We start from the raw sequence: 22958 nt of genomic DNA on the forward strand, positions 1-22958 counted from the left end.
TTGAGCCAACACCATGCTATTAAGCCCTTGCAAGAACATGCCCTGAATGTTCAAGCCTGTAAACCATCTCTTACATGAGTTCCTTTCCACAGAATAATTATTCTTAATCCACTTAATGATCAAAACCAATACTAGTTATTTCAGTCAAAATTTGTTATTACTGCTGAATATGAAAATTTATATTTTATTTTACCTTTTCTGGAAAATATTGAAAAAAATAACCCCATCTCCTCAAGTAGTGATTCCTTCTGTTCTATTTGTTCCCACTAAACTCTTATTAGATTAATTTATATGTTGTAATTTCTCATTCTGTTCTCCATCTCTTGGTGTATTCTAAAGTAATTTCCTTAGCCTTCTCATATGATGAATTCATTACTGTTTGGCCAGATCTAATCTACTCTTTCTTTCAGTGTGTAGCTTTTTTCCCTTTAATTTATCATGGGACATTTCAGGCACCTGTCAAATAGAATAGTATAATAAGCTCCCAAATATCCCTCATTCTAAGTCAGCAATCACCAGTTAGGCAAACCTGTTTCATCCATTCTGTTCTCACTCCTGTATGACTTTGGAGTAAATCCAAGATAAACACATTCAATGAAATATTTAAATGAGAACCTCTCTTAATGTAACCACAGTACCATTTTGATATTTAAAAGTACACAATAATTACTTAAAATCATCAAGTAGCTTTTGCTCATATTTACAATTGTCTCCTACATAAGTTATTTTTTAAATAAATCACTTGTTTGAATTAGGACCCCCTAACATTGTGACTGGTTAATAAATGTCTTATTCTGCTTTCATCTTTAGGATCCCCTTTCCCTTCCATCTCTTTCTTTTTCTTCAAAACCTTGTAATTCTTTTATTGAAGAAATTGGACTATTCGTTTTGCAGTTCCCTATAGTCTGACTTGCTGTTCACATCCCTTTAGTGTCTCTGAAGTAATTTCTCTGCCTTTCATATTTCCTGAAAATCCACCTACTAGGTGGATTTAGGGCAAGACTATCTTGTCTTTTTAATGGATTTTTGCCAATTTAACATACACAAGAATAGTATATCAAAAAACTTTAATATGCTTTTCTTCTTAGGACAATAGTTACCATCTTTTCATTTGATTGTGCATGATTTGCATTTCTTTTCTCGTGAACTATTTTTACCCCATTCTTCCGTAGGCCTGTTTGTTTTCTTCTCCACTTTTAAAAGTTCTCTCTCTATATTAAAGTTATTAACACTTTGTCTTTGGTATAAGTTACAAGCCTTTCTCTAATTTACTATTTTTCTTTTTACTTTGCTTTACAGTATCTGTAGTCATGGAAACTTTAAAAACATGTAATCAATCAAGTGTATCTAGTTTTTCCTTATTTTCCTTATTTTCTGAATTTTTCTGGATTTTTACATCAGAATTTTGAAGACTTTACCTACTGTCTCTCTGAACAGAACTTGTCAATATTTTCTTCATATCAATGGATTCATCTGTTTTCTCACCTAAATCTTCTGATTCATTTACAATTTATCACAATGTATTGTTTGAGAAAGGATCAATTTTATCTTTTGTTTTCCATATTTCCAAGTCACTTATCAGATAAGTCTATCCTTTTACTCACTAATATCTGAGGCTGCTTTTAAATCAAGTTATACGTCTATTACTTGAATTTCTGTTTTGTTTATTTAATTCATTTATTTTTTTTAGTTTTGGTCTATCCATGGGCTATTATACTACTGTATGGAAAGGAAAATATTATATTTTAAAAAGTTTTGTAGGGCCCTTCTTTTTTCGTCTATGCCAGTTATTAATTTTTTCAAGTTAATTTTGTAATCGATTTCTTTAACAAAAATATCTGATAGTATTTTTTTATTGAAATTGTGTTGTATTCTTATTGGTTCCTTATACATACTTGTAAATGGATATTCTTTTTGTTTTTATTTAAATTTCAATTAGTTAACATACAGTGTAATATTAGTTTCAGGTGTACAATATAGTGATTCAACACCCAGTGCTCATCATATGTGCCCTCCTTAATCCCCATCACCTATTTAACCCATTCCCCCAACCGTCTCCCCTCTGGGGACCTTCAGTTTGTTCTCTAGGGTTAAGAGTCTGTTTCTTGGTTTGCCTCCCTCACTTTACTGTGATTCCATAGTGAAGTGTTACACTCACGCCAATTCCTGTGATGATATTTCTCCAATCATTTCTGTCCTCCAAAGAAGCTCATCTAACAGTTTTTTCAAGAAGTGCTCAGGGGAATAATATTCCCTAATTTTTTAAATGTTTATAATAGTTTATTTGTAGCCTTTATATGTGAAAATCTGTCAAATGGGTATCAAATGCTTGCTAATCTCTTTCTTGCAAGCTGGGGTGTGTGAGATAGATTATGTCTCCTGATATGGTCCCCCCTTATGATACTTCCTGAAGAAATTTTTAGGATGAAACTTCAATATAGGTTTTATGCATTTATGATATTGATGATATATGTATCTGATATATATGCTATGTATTTATGCTATTATAAATCTATATTTAAATACTTATATATGGCATCTATATGTTGATTTTTGAATTATTTAATTGACTATGTTGCAAACTGAGGAATAAAGAAATATAATTTATTAGAAGGCATATTTTCTCCATTAACATTCCACTGATTCCTTGAATTTCCATGGCCTTCTATAAATTGTTCTATAAACATAACTCTTTTTGCTTTGTACTGTAATTCATTATAAATATTTTCATATTTCTTATTAGTATGTGATTTCTTTGAGGGAAAGAGACTATACTTTCCTCCTGTTTTCCACCAGAACTCAACACAATGCCTACAATAAGTGGAACTAATTTGTATTTGTTTAATTAAAATAGGGTCTGAATTTCAAAGTATGAGTGAGGGACTATTTTTCAAGTACAAGTAGGATAAATTACACTCCCAAGTGGTAATTTTATTTCTTCATGTAGCTTTGAGACTCTCAGAAGTGTAGCAAATTGTATCCTGTATACTGAATCATGGAGCAAAGTCATGGCACTATGAATAAAGATGACAAGTCCTCAAACTCCAAGTAAGCAGGTGATACTGTAGCAAAGGACGTGGAAATGAGTGTATGAAAAAATGAGGTGCCAGATGTTGAAATTCTTTGTAGGGTGTGCTGAGGAGTTTTCTTTTATCTTGTAAGCAATGGGAACATTCACCAAAAGATTTTTGGGTTAAATGATCTCCCCTGGCAGTAGAGCAGAGGATACACTGGTGATAAAAGCTAATGATGGTAGTAGAAGTGGAGATGAAGGAGGATTGGAGGAAAAAATAAATATGAAAAAGATAATTTAGACCCAAATTAGGAAAGCCTTAATAGGAAAAGATATTCTGGAGATATTTAAGACACCAAACAAATGAGTTTGAAGAATTTCATGAAAAATAAAATGTTTAAAGTAAGCAAAAGGTATCCTAGCAAATTCCTCAGATTCCTGACCTTGGTAATTGGGTGGTTTTTTTGTGCAATTTCTAATATGAAATGTATGAGATCAGGAACAAAGACTGAGAAAGTAGAAAATGAAAAGTTTGAAACTGATTCGAAATTACTATAGTTACTCAACGATTAAAGAGAGATTTAATGACTCTAATTCTCTTATAATAACAGTATACCAAGTACTCATTGAATTTTATAGAGGTTAAGTAATTATCCCCATTTTACAGATAAATAAGCTGTGGATCACAGAGAATAAGATTCTTGTAAAGTCATATAGCTAGAAATTATCAGAAATTTGATTTAAACATACATGTCTGACTCCAAGTCCTGAGAGATCTCCACCACCTCTTGGTATATGGGAGTAGGTTCATTCACTCATTCTGGAAAGCTTTGTTTCATAGGTGAAAATAGAAATGGAATTCTGGGTAGCTCTATTAAATTGAAGACTCAAGTAGCGAGAACATTTATCCCATAGCACACACACACACACCCTCACCTCCCAATGCTGTAATAGTCTGATAATAACTATTTTACATTTGCATGCAATGGAAGTTTCCTCAGGAAAGTATAACAATATTAATGCACACTGTAGCAGTCATTTTAGATACTAAATCATTCTGTTCAAAATCATACTATTAAACTCACAAGTTAGCTAAAACGCTGTCAAATATACTTATCTACAAGGTTTTCATTACACTTTTTATGTGGAATTCTGTTTCTGAAATTAGAGTGGAAGAATTAAAAAATAAAAATGTTCCTTACCTCTGTTTACCTTTATGATCAACGGAGCCAGCTGAGAGTCTGTCCAGGGGAGACCCAAAACCAGAGAAGCTCCTTTTCTTCTTTGTTTCAATTACATCATTCTCCAGAGACACAAGTTCATTAAGAAGCAAGAGTTTTGCTGCCAGATTAGTAGCTGACTTCTCTTCCCTGACTGTGGGTGGCGACTGCACATCTATGACTCCAGAATCAAAAGCCTGCAGGGCGGGAAAGGTGATTCCATTTGTTCAGAAAAAGAAACCTCAAATGTGTATAATCATCTCATTTGGCTTTTGTTACCTTTAGCTGACCTGCCTGCCTGTCGTGAAAACTTGATTTCTTGTGGATTTATGGTCTTGAGAGAAAGCCTTTTGGGGACAAAAATGCATAGAGGTGAGGTATATCCAAAAGAATTAAAACAACACACATACACACACACACATACACACACACACACACACACGCACAGGAATAAAGGAAAAAAACTAGAGGCTTGCCTCTAAAATTTAGTATATTAACTGATTATTCTTTTCACATCTTTTTCAATAAACAACTGCATCCTTCCTTATCATTCCCATAACATTCTATTTATACTTCTTTCATCATTGTGATCATTACATTTTCCCTTGTATTACATTGGTTACCATATATTTGTACTGATTCTGATTGTGAATATCCTGAGGGCAATAACTGTGTCTAATTAGTCTTTTATTTGTTTATTCTATTCAATGCTTAGGCCAGTAGTTTGCTTATAGTTAGTACTCAGCAAATTTCTGAATATTTGTTTAAGAATTTTTGAAAATGCAAACCTCACACTGCTTTCTTTTCACCATTCATTCACAATTTATTAATTCAAGCCATTAAGCACTCACTATGGACCAGGTTCTGCATTAGACTTGGCAGATGTGAAAATGAACAGAATCCAGTCTCTGCCCTCATGAAGCTTACTATATCTTTCCATGTGATGTGTTACCACATGCTTTTTTTTTTAATTTTAAAGATTTTGATTTATTTATTCATTCATGAGAGACACAGGGAAAGAGAGAGAGAGACATAGACACAGGCAGAGGGAGAAGCAGGCCCCACGCAGGGAGCCCTACGTGGGACTCGATCCCAGGACTCCAGGATCATGCCCTGGGCCGAAGGCAGGCACCAAACCGCTGAGCCACCTGGGCTGCCCAATGTTACTACATGCTAATGAGAGTCTACTGTGAGTCAGAACTATCCAGATAATTTCACCCTCCCACACAAAATTTCTTGTTTGTTACATATTTTGCCAGTTTGCACTTTATGCAAATCAGAAAAGTGTAGATGTCATTTATGAAGCCTGTCTTTTCCTTTCCTAAGCTTGATCACAGCATTTAAAAATGTTCCTAGTGGGGCACCTGGATGGCTCAGTGGTGAGTGTCTGCCTTCGGCTCAGGCAGTGATCCCAGGGTTCTGGGATCCAGTTCCCCGTGCAGGAGCTTGCTTCTCCCTTTGCCTATGTCTCTGCCTCTCTCTATGTGTCTCTCATGAATAAATAAATAAAATCTTTTTTAAAAAAATGTTTCTATTAATTATCTATAGTCATTGTGCAATTGGGGGGATATACTTTTCTAAGAAAATGAGAAAATTCCCCTGTGGGAAGAAACTAGTCCCAGGGGCCTCCTCCCTGCGTCCTCCACTAGTCACGTTCCTCCTTATGCCAGACTATGGGTCTTGGCAAGACATTTTCTTCCCTTCCTGTCCTTCTTCGATTATTTCTTCCATTCTCTATGTTCTTCATTTTCCCTCAAAAAATGAAAGAGTGACATTTTTCTTTTCATCATTAGCCCCAGAAACTCTTGAAATACATATAGTCTGACACCTAAACTCAAAGCTATCAATCCTCCTCTTTCCTGAGCCAACCAAATTTGCGCAGTCTGGTCAATAGTTCCTGGAAAACCCCTCTTGCTCTTGCTCTTTCTGATTCCCATCAAAGGCGACTCCTTACTGCTTAGTGTATACTCTTAATAACTTTATGGCCTGCTTCTCTATCTCCTATCTCCCCTTTTTCTCTTCTATCCTTAACACTGCCATGAAGCTGATTATTTCACGCACACTGTCATCATGTAGAAAGAATACAAGAAATCTCTCATGGCTCTTGTTATTTACAGAGCAGACTCCATAATGTCCACAAACTCATAATGTCTATCTCTTCCCTACATGAGCTTGATGACATAGAAACTGGGAAGGGAAGGATGCTATATAATAATGAGAAAGAAACTCTAAAGACTAGTAGACAAACTTTCAAAGGGCAAATATAGGAGATCTTCTATTATCTCTTAGAGGATCCTCCAAAAAATATGTTTTCATTCTTCCAATCACTGCACATACAAAATAGAGTTTGGTTCTTTTTCAAGATATTCTTAATCCTCAGGGGAAAAAAATTCATGGAACTCATGTAAAACTTTCTTTCAGTAAAATGCATTTCAAATTCTCACTTGTTTAGTTACGAAGTACAGAGAACACTTTCTATAAGATCAGATAAGCCATATTACTGTTTCTCTGCATGGAGATGTCCTCACATTTCTTTCCCTGTGTACTTTAGTCATGGCAGCAAGAAAACATTTGTATAGTAGTACAGAGTTTGGCCAAAGCGAGTTAAATTTTGACAGTTAACAACTTCAATTTTCCCACAAAAGCACTTCACCTTGATGTAATTGATTTCATTAAAAATATGGCTGAAATGATAATGGAATTTCTCTTAATGCTTTTTGTTCAGGGAATACAAATCTTTATTACTTCCAGTTTTTTTTTTGGACAGTCAGATAACCGGCCTTCTCCGAATCTATAGTGAAGTCAAGACAATACAAAAAAAAAAAAAAAAAAAAAAAAAAAAAAACCTATCTCCCTGATTTTGTGCTACGAAGGCTTCTATTTTCCAGCAGCACCTGCTTCTGACACTAGTAGAAATGGCTTCTGTTCATAAAAAATATATGATCCCTTAAGCTAGTTTCCATTAATTACCTCTGTTGCTACATCCACTGAGTGTACTTTTCCTGAACTCCACAGCATCAACGTCATGGCCAGAATAAAATGTGCATTTGCCAATCTCCAGTCCAGCATCTGAGGGTCACATACATCAAAGTCAACATTTATTAGTTTGGCATATAAAGATAGAGAACAAAAGCTCCTGTAAAGCTTGTTAGATGCAGGTGATAAGCCAAATCATTCAGCTTCTATGTGCTGGAGTGCATCTCTGCAAAACTTAAATAATACTTAATAGAAACTGTCAGTTTTCCTGGCATGAACTCTATCAAGGCTTCATTTCCATGGAAACCTAGACTGGGGTTGTATAGATATAATCATAATTTGAACTAACCAAAGTCTGAGAAATCTAATTTGTATAATTTTATTCTTTGACTATCTAATCCAAGGATTATAACCTCATATATCTAGGGGAAATGTGTGAAATTGGCCAGGTTTTAGAAAATAAGGCCTAGCAAGGTCTGCATGAACCTGAGAGAATGTGCTCTGTCTAAAAGCTATCAAATTCACAAATTCAAAAGCACCACGTATCCGATAGGCAAATATATATATGTCTTCGTGTTATGAGAGGATTTCTTAAGATTCAAAAGGTGCAAAATGGGATATACCTTCAACATACTGTATAAAAGAAAGATTAGCATTTGAAATGCTTAAAACTGATAAATAAAATTAAAAATAACAATTAGTGAACAATTATATTAAAAATTGGCCAAAGTTATGAATGGGCATTTCATAAAAGGAAATAACTTAATGGAAAGTAAACATCCAAAAATACATCATCCCAAAATACTTGCAACTTATTTAATACAAAAAAGAGAGAGACATGTATCAGGTTGGAAAAATTTAAAGTGAACATTGCAAATGTTAGAATGGTGCTTGGACACTGAAAAACACAAGTGATGCTGGTGGATTTGGAAACCAATCCAATTGATTGGATTGGATTGAAGAAAATTGGACAATATCCGGAAAAGTTGAAAATGATCATGTCCTACACTATAACCCATTTATTTTACTTCTTGGTATATATTCCAAAGTATCTCTTACATGTTTATATGGAGACATGTATCAGAAAGTTTGTATACTCATTGTTTATAGTGGTCAAAAACTGGAATCAACCCAAGTACTCCACCCAGGAGGAAATGGATTTATCAATTGAGGTACATCCGTATTATGGACTTAGAACAAATGACTTAAATATATCTGTATCTACTGTTAAAACAATGTCTTAAATGCTATGTGTATTTCTATGCATAGATTTCAAAGAAGCTACTTTGGGGGAAATGAGAAGTTGTAGAACAACATATATGCTATGCTACCATTTACCTAAATTGGGGATACACAAAGCAATTTTATATATTTTGAAATCTATACACACACTTAAAGTATAAACCAATGGAACTTGATTCATGACTATGATTGCCTCTGTGGAGGGAGGGAAACATAGGGACTTAGTTTTAATGAATATATTTTTTAAAGCAAATATGTCTCAATTGTACATTTGTTAATTCTGTGCAGTGAGCACAAAGATGTGTTATTTATACATTTGTGATTTCCTATATTTTAAAAAAACACTATATCGACAATTAAAGCTAATCTATGGTCTATACCGAGTCTGCTAGCTGCCAATTTGACTGCTGGTAAAGGGGAGGCATTGCCTGTTTTAGGGAAGTTTACAGTCTGTGGGTTACAATAGAATGGGTCCAACTTCGTTACTTAGTACGTTATATTGACAAAGTCTCACCTCTCAACTCTCCCGCCCCAGCCCCCAGTTCATATATGATGAGTGAGAAGTCTCAATAAACTTTTTTTTCCATAAAAAAACATTTGGAAAACTTCTGGGATTAAAAAGGATGGGATGCTTAGATGGATCTGAAAAATTGGACTTGAGTCTCCTTGTATTAGTAACACTGGATGTGCATCACCTAATCTACTTGAGCTTTATTGTTTCATTAGTGAAGCAAGAAAGAATTCTCACCTCAAAAGAGCTTTGAGAGGATTGACTTGATTTGTGTAAACATTTTTTATCCCCTATAGTACTTGTAATTTGTTAGTGAAAGAACACTGATGAGGTATTACTAAGTATTTCTTTAGTAACTACATTCGCTTTGGTGTGATCCAAGAATTTTTTTATGACATTTCCTTATAATACTGCTATTGTGAAACCTTAGTGTAGATTTTAGCAAGAAAGATCATCTGTTAGAATACAGACAAATAAGTGTTTTATATAGACAGGGTAGCGTCTGTGCTAACCATGTCTATTAACATTTAAAATGGGCATAAGCAGATTTTAGTGTTGTTTATAACATTTATTGAATATAATTTTGATTTTGATGTTAGTCTAAACTAGTTCTTCAATATGTCACCAACAAATATTTTGGACTCTTACTATGTTAACCACTAGTTGCTTCTCTATATTCCACCCTTTCTGGAAGAGGGCAGTAAATTCTGTGTTCTCTAACAAAATGATATCTGAGCTGAGCACTTTTGTGAGTATCAAAGAACAGTAACTCATGACTAGTTCTCTAAATTGAGACAGTAGAAAAATAACAAGAAAGAATGCAACAGCTATCCGATAAAAATGCATTACAAATTCTTTAGAATATCTGCCACAGAATTATACCTTTTCCTCCTGATTATTCTGATGTCTTTTTAACTGCAGAAGATACATCAAAACCTGAATTATTTTAAAAATGACTTCATATTTCTTGCATATCTTTATTTTTTAAAAAATAGCTCTCTTATTCAATCAAAGTTAAGCTACAATTGTGATGTTTGCCTTCCTCATTTTTTATCATGTTAAAAACAGGTTACAAAGTGTGAAACTGTCCAATTTTATAAATCTTTCCATGTGGATTTCCTTTAACTATTTTTATGTACGTTTTACTAACCAGGTTTCTCTTCATCTTTGCGATATTATAAATGGCACAGGATGATGGGCATTTATAATATTGATGATTATGTCCAAGGCATATATTTTTGTGCTTGGGTGTATATAGGAAAAAGTCATAATGTATCATCTTAAAGATAACCACATCCTGATTATTTGGATAGGGAGATGTAAAAATAAATGCTGAGTTTAAATACACACATTTAATGGTTTAAAGCCATGCTTGTAGCCAGTTAACCAAAAGGCCAAGTTCCTAAATATGGCAGTTGGTACACTAATGAAAACAAACACCCTGGCACCTGCCACACAAAAGACATTTGATTAACTAGTTGAAACTTGATTGCCACAAAATTAGAAATAGAGGAAATTATAGGGAGGGAAGGAAAAGAGTAGGTTGAGCTCCGTTTCCCTATTTTGTTGATAGTGGATAAATATAGCCTATGACTTAAAATCTAGTTGGCCCCATGTACACTCCAAATCACAGAAAGAACACTGAAGGATGTTCATTGTAGGAATATACTAGAGCGTAGACGTTTGTCATTTTTCCAGGACATCAGTAATTTACATTGAGCAGTTTTTGAATATTATTCCTCTGGCTAGTGAGGATCTTCAAAGGAGACAGTGAGGGTGGGACCTGACTGATAAAATTAGGTGCAACACTTCATTCACTGTCAGCCAACTGGTCTACTATGTTCCTGAATTTTCACATTGTGAATAATACTGCTGAACAAACAAACATTCACATTGTGCAACTTCTCAACCTTTGTTTCAAAGACTTTTCCACATGTCAGAATTATATCCCAAAGGGATCCTCAAACTGTAGCTGGAGTGGCAGTGGAGGGAGCCAGGTGTGTGAAGTTTTGTCCTTTAAGTTTGGGAAGCAACATATATTGTAGATCCCCTCAAGGAACACGGAGCGTGCATATTGGCATATTAAAGGCTCTGAAAGTACAGTAGCAAAGAAACTATTTAATTATATTTAAGCTAGAATTAAATGAGAATTCTGTTAGAATGAAGAAAGATGTTTGCCTTATTGAGAATCGGTGAGAAAATGAGTCATCGTTGTTACAAAAAAAACCCAACAAAACAAAACAAAAAAAAAAGCCCTCTCAAGTGGAAAAAAGAGAAAAGATCAAAACCCACAGATCTAAATAAGAAAGCAAACAGGAATGAGGGTAGGTGTCAGAGAGAGAGAAAGAGGTTAAGCTGGAAAAAAAAAAAAAACAACACTGTGAGCCAAGATCTGACTGTATGCACTTTTTAATGACACTTTTAAACTATCTGCCTTGAGGGCTGGCGTTGAAAAACACAAATTACTCCGGTGATGAAGAAAACTTCTCTTCAATCTAAGACTATCATTGCTGTCTGACCTATGGGTAGTAGAAATGTTAGAAAGTCTCAAGAATACTGAGTTTAGGGGTGAACCTTGATAACTTTGGGAATTTTTAATTTACCTAGTTACTTGACTGGAAATACTCAAAATAGACTTTGCCCCACCCTTATTTTCAACAAAAACGAAAAATAAAGGGCTTAAACATAAAGGATAAAGGACTTACAAACTAATTAAGGCTTTATATATTTTTAAAGTGAGATTTAATAGGACATATTGTAAAAGGTCCCTAGTTCTGACACTATGCAATGACCATGGGTACCTGCGCGCTGCACTGCTCACTATCATCTTAGAAAGCGATGATGGTGGGATGCCTGGTTGGCTCAGCGGTTGAGGGTCTGCCTTTGGCTCAGGTCCTGATCCCAGGGTCCTGGGATCAAGTCCCTCATCGGGGTCCCCACAGGGGGCCTGCTTCTCCATCTGCCTACGTCTCTGCTGCCTCTCTCACTGTGCCTCTCATGAATAAATAAAATAAAATAAAATAAAATTTAAATTAAATTAAATTAAAAAAGAAAGTGATGGTAGTCATCTAAGCAATTGGTGAATCAGCTTGGCTCCGAGTAAGTCTGTAAAACAGTAAGCTCAGTGTGCCCTGTACCCTGCTCCATGAGTTACAGTCATCCAGGTCTTTTTGATAACAAAGAAAAGCTTTAGGAATGATAGATAACAGAGTGACTATCATTTTTTTATCTCAAAAGAGGACCTAAAAGGGACAATGCCTGACACAAAGTCTATGTGGCTCACTGTACTAGAAAGAGACCTGCTCCAAGTCTTGGGAGACTGAGGCCCTGCCTTGGCTTGACCATATCTATTGCTTGGGCTAACTCTTTCCTCTCTAGGTGAAGTGAAATGGGCTTGGTCTAAATGACCTCTAATGTTGCTTCTAGCTTTTTAAAAGTCTATTGGTGAATCTGGCTTTTTTCTGGCAGAAGTGCAGACATTGTAGGCAATGATAATAGTTGGTGCAGGTGTCGCTAGAAAGACCTTCTGCTGTCCCTCAAATCATCCAGTCTATGCATAAAATTGCATGTAGGTTTTGACATAAACACATTCCTCTTGAATTTAAAGTATTTCCAGCTGAATCAGGAGGGCCTCCAAATCTTTCATTTTAACATGTCATTTATAGTAAGAGATCCCATCTAATACATGTATTTTAAAAAGAAAACATGCTACCAATTAAATTATGACATCCTATCAAGTGTATGATGCATTCCAATTTCCAAGATGTTAAATGTGCATCAGAATGGATGAAATATAGTACACCTAATGTACTTTCAAATATTTACTTGGGCTTTTTTACTTTTTTCTCATCATGCTTACTTAAGTCATTATGCTTAGTATTTTAAAAATATAACTCTTTCAGTCAACAAATAGGCAGAAATATCATAAAAATTTCTGTGATGGTGAGAAAAACAACACAAAATTAGATTTGAGGAATAGAGAGAAGTGTCCTTGCTGTGCTACTTATTGGTCTGGTGACCCTAAACAAGATGCTTAAATTGTCAAAATAAAATTATTGTCTAATAAAACCCACTATGTGAATTCATAAAATTTCGATATTAGTTAATTTAAAATTAATTAATTTACCAGCAGCATAAGCATTGTGATTTGGTTTAGGATGCCAAATATCAGTAATAAGTGTATTTAATCTTATATTTCATATTATTTACTAATAATGTATAAAGATAATTATTTATGAAAATATACCACATCATTTTTATTATTATTTTACAATAGGTAAAAACTTTTCAATGGGAACTCTAAATTGTACATGAAAACGTTTTGTAAACTATAAGATCATGAGAAAAGATTAACTACATTGCTTCAAGGGGATTATATTTGAGCTGAAGGCAGATCTTTGAAGCCAAATTCTTCCAGGGAACATTAAACTTAAACTCAACAACCAGGTAGGAAACTGAAAATTTGGGGGCATTGATAAAGTATTACAGATTGTGCAACATTACAGTTTGACATTGTACAGATAATTTTGATATTTTGGTGAGTGACAGTATTTGAACAGAGTGGTAAGAAAGTTGCTACTAGTTTTCTTTGAAGTGTGAAGCAGCCAGGTGCTGGAAATGCTTGAGAGACTCCCACCAGGTGAATTGAGGGTCTCTTCCTTACTGGAGCTTCAATTCCCTGCCTCTGGAATTTGGCCCCAGTGAACAACTCAGTGTAGCACTTAGAATTTTAGGAATGGGTAATTGCTTTTGTATAATCATAAATAAAAGACTTAAAAATCACTGAGGATTTTTGTCCAAAAGCAGTTTGAATTATAAGTTGTAGCTTCTGTCAGTATATATATATATATATATATATAATCTACATCATCCTCCCAAAAATACATCTGAGAAAAATACTTGTGTTGCTGAGACATTTATTTGAAATTCTCTTTGTAAAATTTGTTATCTTGAGTAAATTGTGTGATGGGTACTTTATGTTTCAAGTACAATCCTGAAAGAAAGGTGCAAATTGAGATAGCAGTTTAACATTTCCCTTTTTTTTGTTGTTTTAATTAAAATATCAGGAATGTGTTCTTTCTCATTCACATTGCTCTTCAGTAGGCAATAGTACATTTCCCAAAATCACAGAGCAAGTTAAAAGAGCCAGAAAAACAACTTACATTTCAGACTCTCAGTTTCATGCTCCTTCAAGTATAACCGATTTATAAAAGCATAAAACATTTTTCCATCTCCAAAACAAACTGCTTATAAAGTAAAATGTTTACGGATGACATGTTCTTAGTGTAGCACACACCTGCATTTTCAAAGGACTTTCCCTGAATGCTATGAATCAGGAAGAATGTTAATTTACTACTATACATGTGTTAATTGATTTTATTCTATTTGGCACCCTTTTCATTCTTTTTTTAGACATTATTGCCTTTGGAAAAATCTCAAAAATTTTGTTGTTCAGTCTCTCTTTTTGCTTAGTTGGAATTTGCAATCAGTACTAGTCTCTTTTCTTGCAAAAATTTAAGAGGGAATTTATAATGACAATAAGGGAAGATTGCATTACTAAAAAGCCCAGGTAAATAAATTTAACAAAGTATTTAGAGTTAACATGATGTGTTGAGTGAATGAATGAATGAATGAATGTAGCAGCTTTTTGTGTTAGGTAAATAGGAATGCAGACCATATTAACATTCCATCTTTATTGATATGAAAACAACTAAGGCTTAGAGAAGGGAAGAGATTTGCCCAAATTGTACAACCACAGTAATATGGGACGAAGCTCATGACAGAGTCCCAGCAAGTCCATTAATGTTTCAATATCTCAGATTCTCATTCTAATGAAAGCATCACAAATCAATATTCTCCAATAATTATCCCAGTAGAGTTTAAGATTGCTCCTTATCCAACCTTAGCTTGTGCTTAGATCCCTGAATTAATACAAGTTTCTTGAAATAAAACAATGTCACCTGGAAATAGAAAAAATCTTTAGTGTATGACTGTAGACAATTCTAGACAATTCTGCTAATGGGAGTTCTTGTTTTATTCTAATGCTTGATCATGAGAAAAACTAGTATCATTAAAATTATGGGTAGAGAAAAGCTGGTAGATTTGTACATAAACTAGCTGCTTGGCCATTTGATACATTGGAAGGTTTTTTATCTGGCATAAAAAGGCTTTCAAAGGATAAATGCAATTAAAGATGACATAGATTAGCCTCAGGATATTGTGGAATGTTACCGCCACCTTTTATCTTTTATCTCATTTTGTACTTACATATAATATATGATAAAAATATTAACTTACATTTCAATTACATTAACTGGCCAATATAATCAATAAAAAATACTGTCTAAAATTTACATGAAGGGTCAAAAATATAAATTTTATGTACTCAATAGGATGTGCTTATTAGGTATATATTATGTGTCAAGCGCCAGGGAGATAACAGTGAGTAAGATACCCATCTTGTCCTCAGATGCTCACAGCCTGGTCAAAGTGGAGAGAATCCTTGACCACGTGCTCTGCCCAGGAATTTCTTCCTGCAAGAACAGGCTCTTCCATTCCTTTCAAGTACAATTGTTGTAAGTAACCACTTTTTAAACATTTGCATAGTACTTTATTATTTTGAAATTAATGTTTCTCCTTTCATCACCACATCAATCATGCTAGATCTAAATGAAAAAATATTATAATTGTATTTTTTAAAATAGATGCCCTGAGACAAGCAGAGTTACTTTAGAATACTGGTATACGAACTCCCTGTACTGTGTGTATACTTTCTGTATACAATGAAGTCAATTAGCAGGAAGAGGTTGGTCCTTAAGTTACATAGATATGGATATGATTCTTGACTGGGTATGCTACTTAGCCTCTTGCTTTAATATTTTCATCAGGAATATGGGGCACAAATTTATTTTGTGGGTTTATTATAAGGATTACAAATAATGCAATTGACTAGCACAAATTAATTATGCAAATAGTAGTTATCATTATCCTGATAATGACTTCTAAATCTGGCAGCTTAATGAAAGATGCCATACTACTTTTTTATGTAATGAAAAATATTTTTTATCCTTATGCATTTTAAGGATGAAATTCATTTAAATTACTTGAATTCTAGAATTATGGCAAAGTGGTATTGTAATTATTAAATGAATTATAACAAAGTAATATTGAGCAAGGAAAGAAGTTTCACCAAAGAGAGTTATAAGTGGCAACCACTCTGACATTTGGTGTTACAGTATATTATGCATTATCATTAATTTCAGCAATAACATTTCTATGAAATATTTCTATGAAAATATTAGCATACAACGGAATATCATAATGGGAAGAAAACAAAGGGAAGTAATCTCTTTTATACTCAAAACATAATTATTCAAGTTCTCATTGTAGTAACAAAAGTGAATTTTTAATAGAATTTTAATAAAATTTTATATGATACCTATTTTTGTTTTACAGTTCATAAAATGTCTTTATTGACTTTGTTTTTTTGAAAATCTCTATGTTGTTAGGATTATGATTTTCACAGAGTTTTTATGATATTGACTGTATAGCAATAGTCAAGCTGTGTCATGAAAGCAGAACCACCATGGGGATTAAGGGAATAAAGGATCTTGTTACTGGAACTAGACCTTACACAAGCACTGGAAGAGCTGGGAAGGGATGGACCGCAAAAGAGACAGAGGAAGAGAGGATGCCTCTTAGAGCCTTGGTGTGGATGGACAAGTCAGAGCTTACAGGAAAATGCACCCGGCAAAATGATCCCGTGGGAACCACAGCTCTGACTTGGTGGGCCAACAGCCAAGTTGCCATTGGTGGTATGGGTGATATTTTAAAAGTGCATTTTTTGCATGGTTACAGCCTTATGTGTCACAGGAACATAGAATTTTAGAAAATGGAGGGGATGTTCATTGGAAACTGTCAAATTTAACACTCTCAACAGATGGAGAGAGCAAGGCTCAGAGATAATTAGGTTGGCAAAGGGAAAGGAGATGAAGGAAAACTTTAAGATGGATAAAGAAAAGGAGGGAGTAGGGTGAGGCATGGTGGAGGAACTGTTCTTGTGAGAGCAGCCTCATGCTGAGGCCTAAGCTGATGGGACCCTGATAAGGCTAAGGCTGGGCGACAGTCAGTTCAAGCCAGCTAAGACATCCGGCAATGATGACAGCTGGAGCTAACCACTGCTCCACAGAGATACCCTGAGAACTATCTGATTAAAGACAGGGAAAGGCTCACTTAAACGAGACCTCTAATCAAAGAGACCTCAGGCACAGGGGAGTTGGCCTACATAGAGAGGTACCCGGGGCTAGGAGGGCACCTGGTGACCTGGGGCTCACCTTTTATAACTCTGGGGGAGAATGAAGCCTCGGAGAAGGCTGAGCGAAACGTGCTGAAGTCAGGACTGGGATTAGAAGTTTGGTTTTCTGACCCCCAAGCTCATGTTCCTCTGAGGGCACCATAGTCTCTAAGCAAAAGTGGTCCAGTAGATAGAGATCTCAGTAGATGAAATATAGGCAATAAGATTAAATTAGGCAATGTGTAAAGATTAGCTCCAAAATACTGTGAAACTGAGTCTTCATTCTCTAATATAGAAAAACTAGCTGATGTGGGAGCTTCCTTTGGCCATTTTCCCACTCTGTATCATGGCATTGCCAGCTTTTTTATTTCTTTCCATAATAACAGGATATTATTGAACCCTAGTCTGTGCCTCAGACTTGCCTGAAGCTATAAACTACACAGTGACAGAGTTGGGGCAATATTTTGGGACTGCTTACTTGAGCTCTGTTCCTTTGGGACAAGTTCCATTAATCTAATTTTATTAATCAAAGGTTCAAATCATTGAAAGTATTTTAACAAGAAGTTAAAATTATAGTTCTGAAGAGCCCAAATCTAGTCTACTAAACATATCTGCTTCTCTACTGCCCATATTCATTATACTGGAATCAGTTCAAAACTCCAAGAAATAAGGGGGAGAAAAAAAAAGCCTACTCTAAATGACTTATTCAATGACACCACAGTGCATGCAGTTTGCTTACAAAGAGGAGACTTGAATTCACATCCATGGGAGAGTTTCCTTAGAAAAATTCTGTAAGAATACTGAAAACTAGTACCAAAGTATGGAGGAGATACATGCCATGCCTGATGTTTTTGGGGAGACCTATCAATTTCATAGCTTATGTGGGCATTAAAATCTTCATAATGTATTATTATTATTAACATTATTTAATTTCTAGAAAGATAATTTAAAAACAAATAATTATCACATTCCTAAACCTATGGAATCTATCATTGTATTTTGAAGGAGCAATATTTTGCATTGGTAAAACTGAATTTATTGAGTGTACACTATTCCTACAGATCAAAACCTGAAATAAAGTTTTAAATTTGTTCTTAAACATAACTCAAATATATGTTTCAGATTAACTCTCAATGTAATCATTTAATAGCAAGAGCACTTCAAATACAAAAGAATTTGTATGACTTAAGTCTAAACTGTTATTAATATCACAGTGGCATATTTGAGTTTTATAAGAAGAAAACCAGAGGATAATTTAGGTTTGAAGAATATAGAATATTGAATTTAGAATTTGATTAATTTAGGAATATCTCTTAAGCTTTAACTTTGATAGAAATCAAGATAAGAGAAAACCTTCTTTTCTACCGAGGCTTTTAAAAGTTGAGCACTTTTATACACTTAAACATTTTCTGACATTGGACATCTTTGATGAAAGCAAAATTAATACTGTTAACATATATAGAGAATCATCGTCTTGCATTGTCTTTCTCTTTGTTTTGAAGTGGGAAATAAAAGCAACAAACAATATAATAAATAAATATCTGAACAATTAGCTCCACCTTAATTTTGTGTTACAAAAATATCTTCTTAGATTTTTCTACTCATTTTAGAGAGGGAAATATTACCAAGAAACATTCAAAATCAAGATATAATCGAAACATTTTAACAGTATGTGAAAATTTAAAAAGTAGTTTAAAAGAAAAGTAAACCCTTAAGTTTTTCTCATAGTTTTTATATTTAACTTACCTTGTGAAAAATCAGGAGATTCTAACTTTAGAGTCCTGTCTGTGCAGTTTCTCCCAAACTCAGCCCTGATGGTGAGTTTTCTCTCTGAGTTTTTATAGTCTCAGTTAGACACCCCTTACTCCAATCCCTGTCTTTGCTTTCTCTTACATCATTTCTAGATTTTCCACTGAACATTTTCCCAAGCCTTTCTTCAGTCTCCCCCCCCCCACTCTCTCTCTCTCTTATTCTCTTTCTCTCAGCTTTTCTCTTTCCCTCTCTCTTCTCCATATTTATCTATTGCTTTGCTCATGGTATTTAAGTAGCAACAGGAGCTTGGGCTCTGGAAAATTTAAGTATACATTTAATATTGTGTTCAGCCTGAGACCCATCACTTCTCCCTGAGGTTTTATGTCTAGCTCGGATAATTACAAATCATATTTGGGAAACAAAAATGCACTAGGATTTGTTAAAAAAAAAAAAAAAGAGGCTCACCAGGCTATTTCAAAGTAAGATTTAGGGAGATTATACCCAGAAACTCAAACTGATTTATTGGGTTATATTTTGGACTCTTAAATGAAATGATCATCTATGGAAATGGTGAGCAGTTTCAGCCTTAGTCAGGTGCATAGTGCTGTGTCAGGGAGACTGACAGCTACTTCGTAATTAACATTGCTATACTGGGAAGGTTGTCACTAACAACCTATAAATACCGAACTGTGACATGTGGGCTATAAATGCAGGCGTTGTAATCATTCTTATCTTTCTCCGTCCTCCAGTATTTTAATTTTCATTTCACCAAAACATTCCTGCCTCTGTCTGAAAGGTTTCTTCATTTCATTTCCTAGTAATCACATTTGCAACCTTATACACACAGATTGTAAAAAAAAAAAAAAAAAAAAAAAAAAAAAAAAAAAAAGTTACTAAGTTCTAGAATACGTATTATGCTGTTAGATCATTATGAGCTCATTTGATTCACCACCAGATGCCCATTTAATGGATAAAGGAAACTGAGTCTACATAAATCAAATGACTCTATGAAGCCACACAGCTGGGAAGTAGTAGCAGAACCAGATTTCAAATACGTATCTTAATTCCATATCCAGTTCCTTTCCCACAACGTCATCCTGTCTCACTATTTAAAAAGCTAGAAAAAGAATCCCAAGCCAGATGATGTTTTGTGAAAATAGAAATAAATTTGTTCTCTTTGGTTTTTCTCTAAAAGTCATTAAAAATACTAGTCACTAGGGTAGAAACAATTACATGGTTAATTTGGATCTAGATAGGGACTGACCAGAGCACATCGAATTGGTGGGACAGTAAAATGTTTCATTTTTTAATGAAGGGTTTCCAGGATAACATACCTCTCAACAAGCTTGAAATTTGAGTAGTTGGCAGTGATAGTTCACAAGTCAAGATAAAAATACAGCCTAATTGTGGACCCTTGTTTAGACATTACTGCCATAAAACGATTATGTTAGCTTGAATCCACATGATGGAAAACTCTCAGTATAGATTTAATGGATACATCATAATGCTACCAGAAGCCAATATTTTTGACGTACCTTCTACTCTTATTTGAAATGCCTCCCTCAGCATGCTGACAAGTGATATCTGCGGCTGATTTATTCCAGATCTGTCCCTGCTTAGACAGTCCAAAGATTCCACCCTATTTGTGGATTTTGTTGACCTAATTCAAAAGTTTGACTTAACTGTTCTGCAGCAGTCGAAATAGCAAGCTTATTCCAGGCACATAACCATGGTACATTTAAGCCATTTATGCAGGGTTCTGCACATTATATACCCCCTGTATAAATTGCTTATGCATTAATACATTTTAGGGAAATTCTGTTACCTTGAAAGAGCAGAAACAGGAGCATGTGAAGAAGTTGAAAGAGAATATACATCCAGTGATAGAAGGGAGAGACTAAGATGAAAAAGGGAGAAACTATTAATGAAAACTCTTCAGCTAGTATATCATTATTTAACCTGCATGACAACCTTGCTGAAGAGGTATTATTATTCATGTTTAACAGATGAAAAAACTAAAGTTCAAATATGATAAATGCATGGGCCAACTGCTCACAGCTTCAAAGTGATGGAATTAGGAGTTGCACCTTGTTCTATGTATCAATCAGGATTGTGACAGTAAAGAGACGGCACGTTGAAATTGAATAAGTTGTGGAGAATTTAATGTGGGCAGGGTGTAGAGGGACCTCTCTGGTCCCTGAACCCAATAGTAGCCAATTATCCCTAATCTTGAAGGGTTAAAGTTTAAGGAGAGACAGAGGAATATGGGTAGACAAAGTTGCCTGTCAGAAGAAATGTGACCTTTCATCAAGGGACATGGCCAGTCCAGAGCAACCCACAGGGGAGGGAATTGTGTGTGTGAAATACACACCGAGATGTCATTCTGCTTTCTCCCCATAATCTGCTATTACGTTTACTTTCAGTCACACCCGGCTGGAAAAGGGATTGGATGGTGTAGCTAAAAGACCCAGCACCTTATCTAACCTCACAACTGTGTTAAAAAGACATACAAATAAGATCCTTTGTAAAGACCAACGTGACTGCAAATACTGTGGTTTACCTGAATTAAAATCTGTTACTTCCTAACATCTTTTTTAAGTCAAGTTAATTGAGATGCAATTTATACACACAAAATCTGACTTTTTAAAATGTACAGTTTTAGGGGTTTTGACAAACATAAACCGTATGTAACCTCCACTAAAATCAAGATATAGACTTTGTCCATATCCCACCAAATTTCCCTCATGCCTCTTCACAGTCAAACCCTACCCAACCCCCAGGTCCTGGTAACCACCGATTTGATTTCTATCCCTATAATTTTGCCTTTTCCAGAAGGCTGTAGGAAATTATACAGTATATAGTCGTTGGTGTCTGGCTTCTCTCACTTAGAGTAAAGCTCCTGTGATTTATCCATGCTACTAAATGTATCAGCACTTTGTTTCTTTTTAATGAGAGTGTTCTATTGGATGGATATACCACAATTTACTTATTCATTCAGGAGTTGGTGAAAATTTGGGTAGTTTCCAGTTTGGGATGATTATGAATAAAGTCATCATAAACATTAATATAGGAGGCCTGAGTTGAGATTTATGTTTTCGTTTCACCTGGACAAATACATAGATACAGGATTCCTAAAATCACGTGGTCAAGTTTTCACTTAATAGGAAATAGCTACACTGATTTCCCAAGTGGATCTACCATTTTGCATTCTTACCAGATATATATGAGAGTCCCGGTTGCTCAGTATTCTTGGTACCATTTGACATGCGTTGCCAGTTTAAAAAAAAAAAAATCAGCCATTTGAATAAATGTATTCTGGTATCTTTTATTTTAATTTATATTTTCTTAATAACTAATGATGCTGAGAATCTTTTTATGTACTTATTTCTCATTCATATATTTTTGATGAACTGTTTAAATCTTTTGCTTAATATTCAGTTGTGAGAGTTCTTGATATATCTGAACACCAGAATTTTATAGATTTGTGTTTTCCTTTTTTTTTTTTTTCACTAGGTGGCTTGTCTTTTCCTTGTCATAACGTTTTCCTTCACAGAGTAGGTATTTTTAATTTGATTAAATCTGGTCTTTTTTTATTAATCATGCTTTTTTGTGCCCCCCCAAAATCATTCCCTTACTCAAGCTTGCAAAAAATTTTCTCCTAAGTTTCCTTCTAGAAGTTTTTCAAAAATTTTTTGGCTATTTTAGGTCTTTTACATTGCCACAAAAATTTTAGTATCAGTTTGTCAATGTATACCAAAGAACTTACTGAGATTTTGTTAGGATTTCATTGGATTTTAGATCAATTTGGGAAAATATAACTTCTTAATAGTATTAAATCTTCTGATCTGTAAGCATACTATATTTCCCTTTTATGAAGATCTTTGATTTTTCTTGACAGTTTTTTTTAATTTAAAAAACCATATAGGGGCACCTGAGGGGCTCAGTGATTGA

At 34.5% G+C, this 22958-nt stretch overlaps 1 protein-coding gene across 2 annotated transcripts in view; it reads right to left on the reverse strand.

The window, feature by feature from the left end:
- Positions 1–20625, reverse strand: part of OSTN (osteocrin) — a 43542-nt gene extending 22917 nt beyond the window's left edge. Inside the window, exons 1-3 of one of the 2 annotated variants that reach the window (XM_072751500.1) lie at positions 20543–20625; positions 7204–7302; positions 4216–4430 (exon numbers count right to left, since the gene is read on the reverse strand). In XM_072751500.1, the coding sequence (XP_072607601.1) occupies positions 4216–4430; positions 7204–7302 (314 nt within the window). In that variant the 5' untranslated portion in view covers positions 20543–20625. Of the gene's footprint in view, positions 1–4215; positions 4431–7203; positions 7303–19001; positions 19076–20542 lie in introns of those variants that run through there. The other variant, XM_026007179.2, reaches the window with a different exon arrangement.
- Positions 20626–22958: the final 2333 nt, after the last annotated feature.

Source organism: Vulpes vulpes, chromosome 3 (genome assembly GCF_048418805.1).
Source record: "Vulpes vulpes isolate BD-2025 chromosome 3, VulVul3, whole genome shotgun sequence".
Classification (NCBI taxonomy): Eukaryota; Metazoa; Chordata; class Mammalia; order Carnivora; family Canidae; genus Vulpes; species Vulpes vulpes.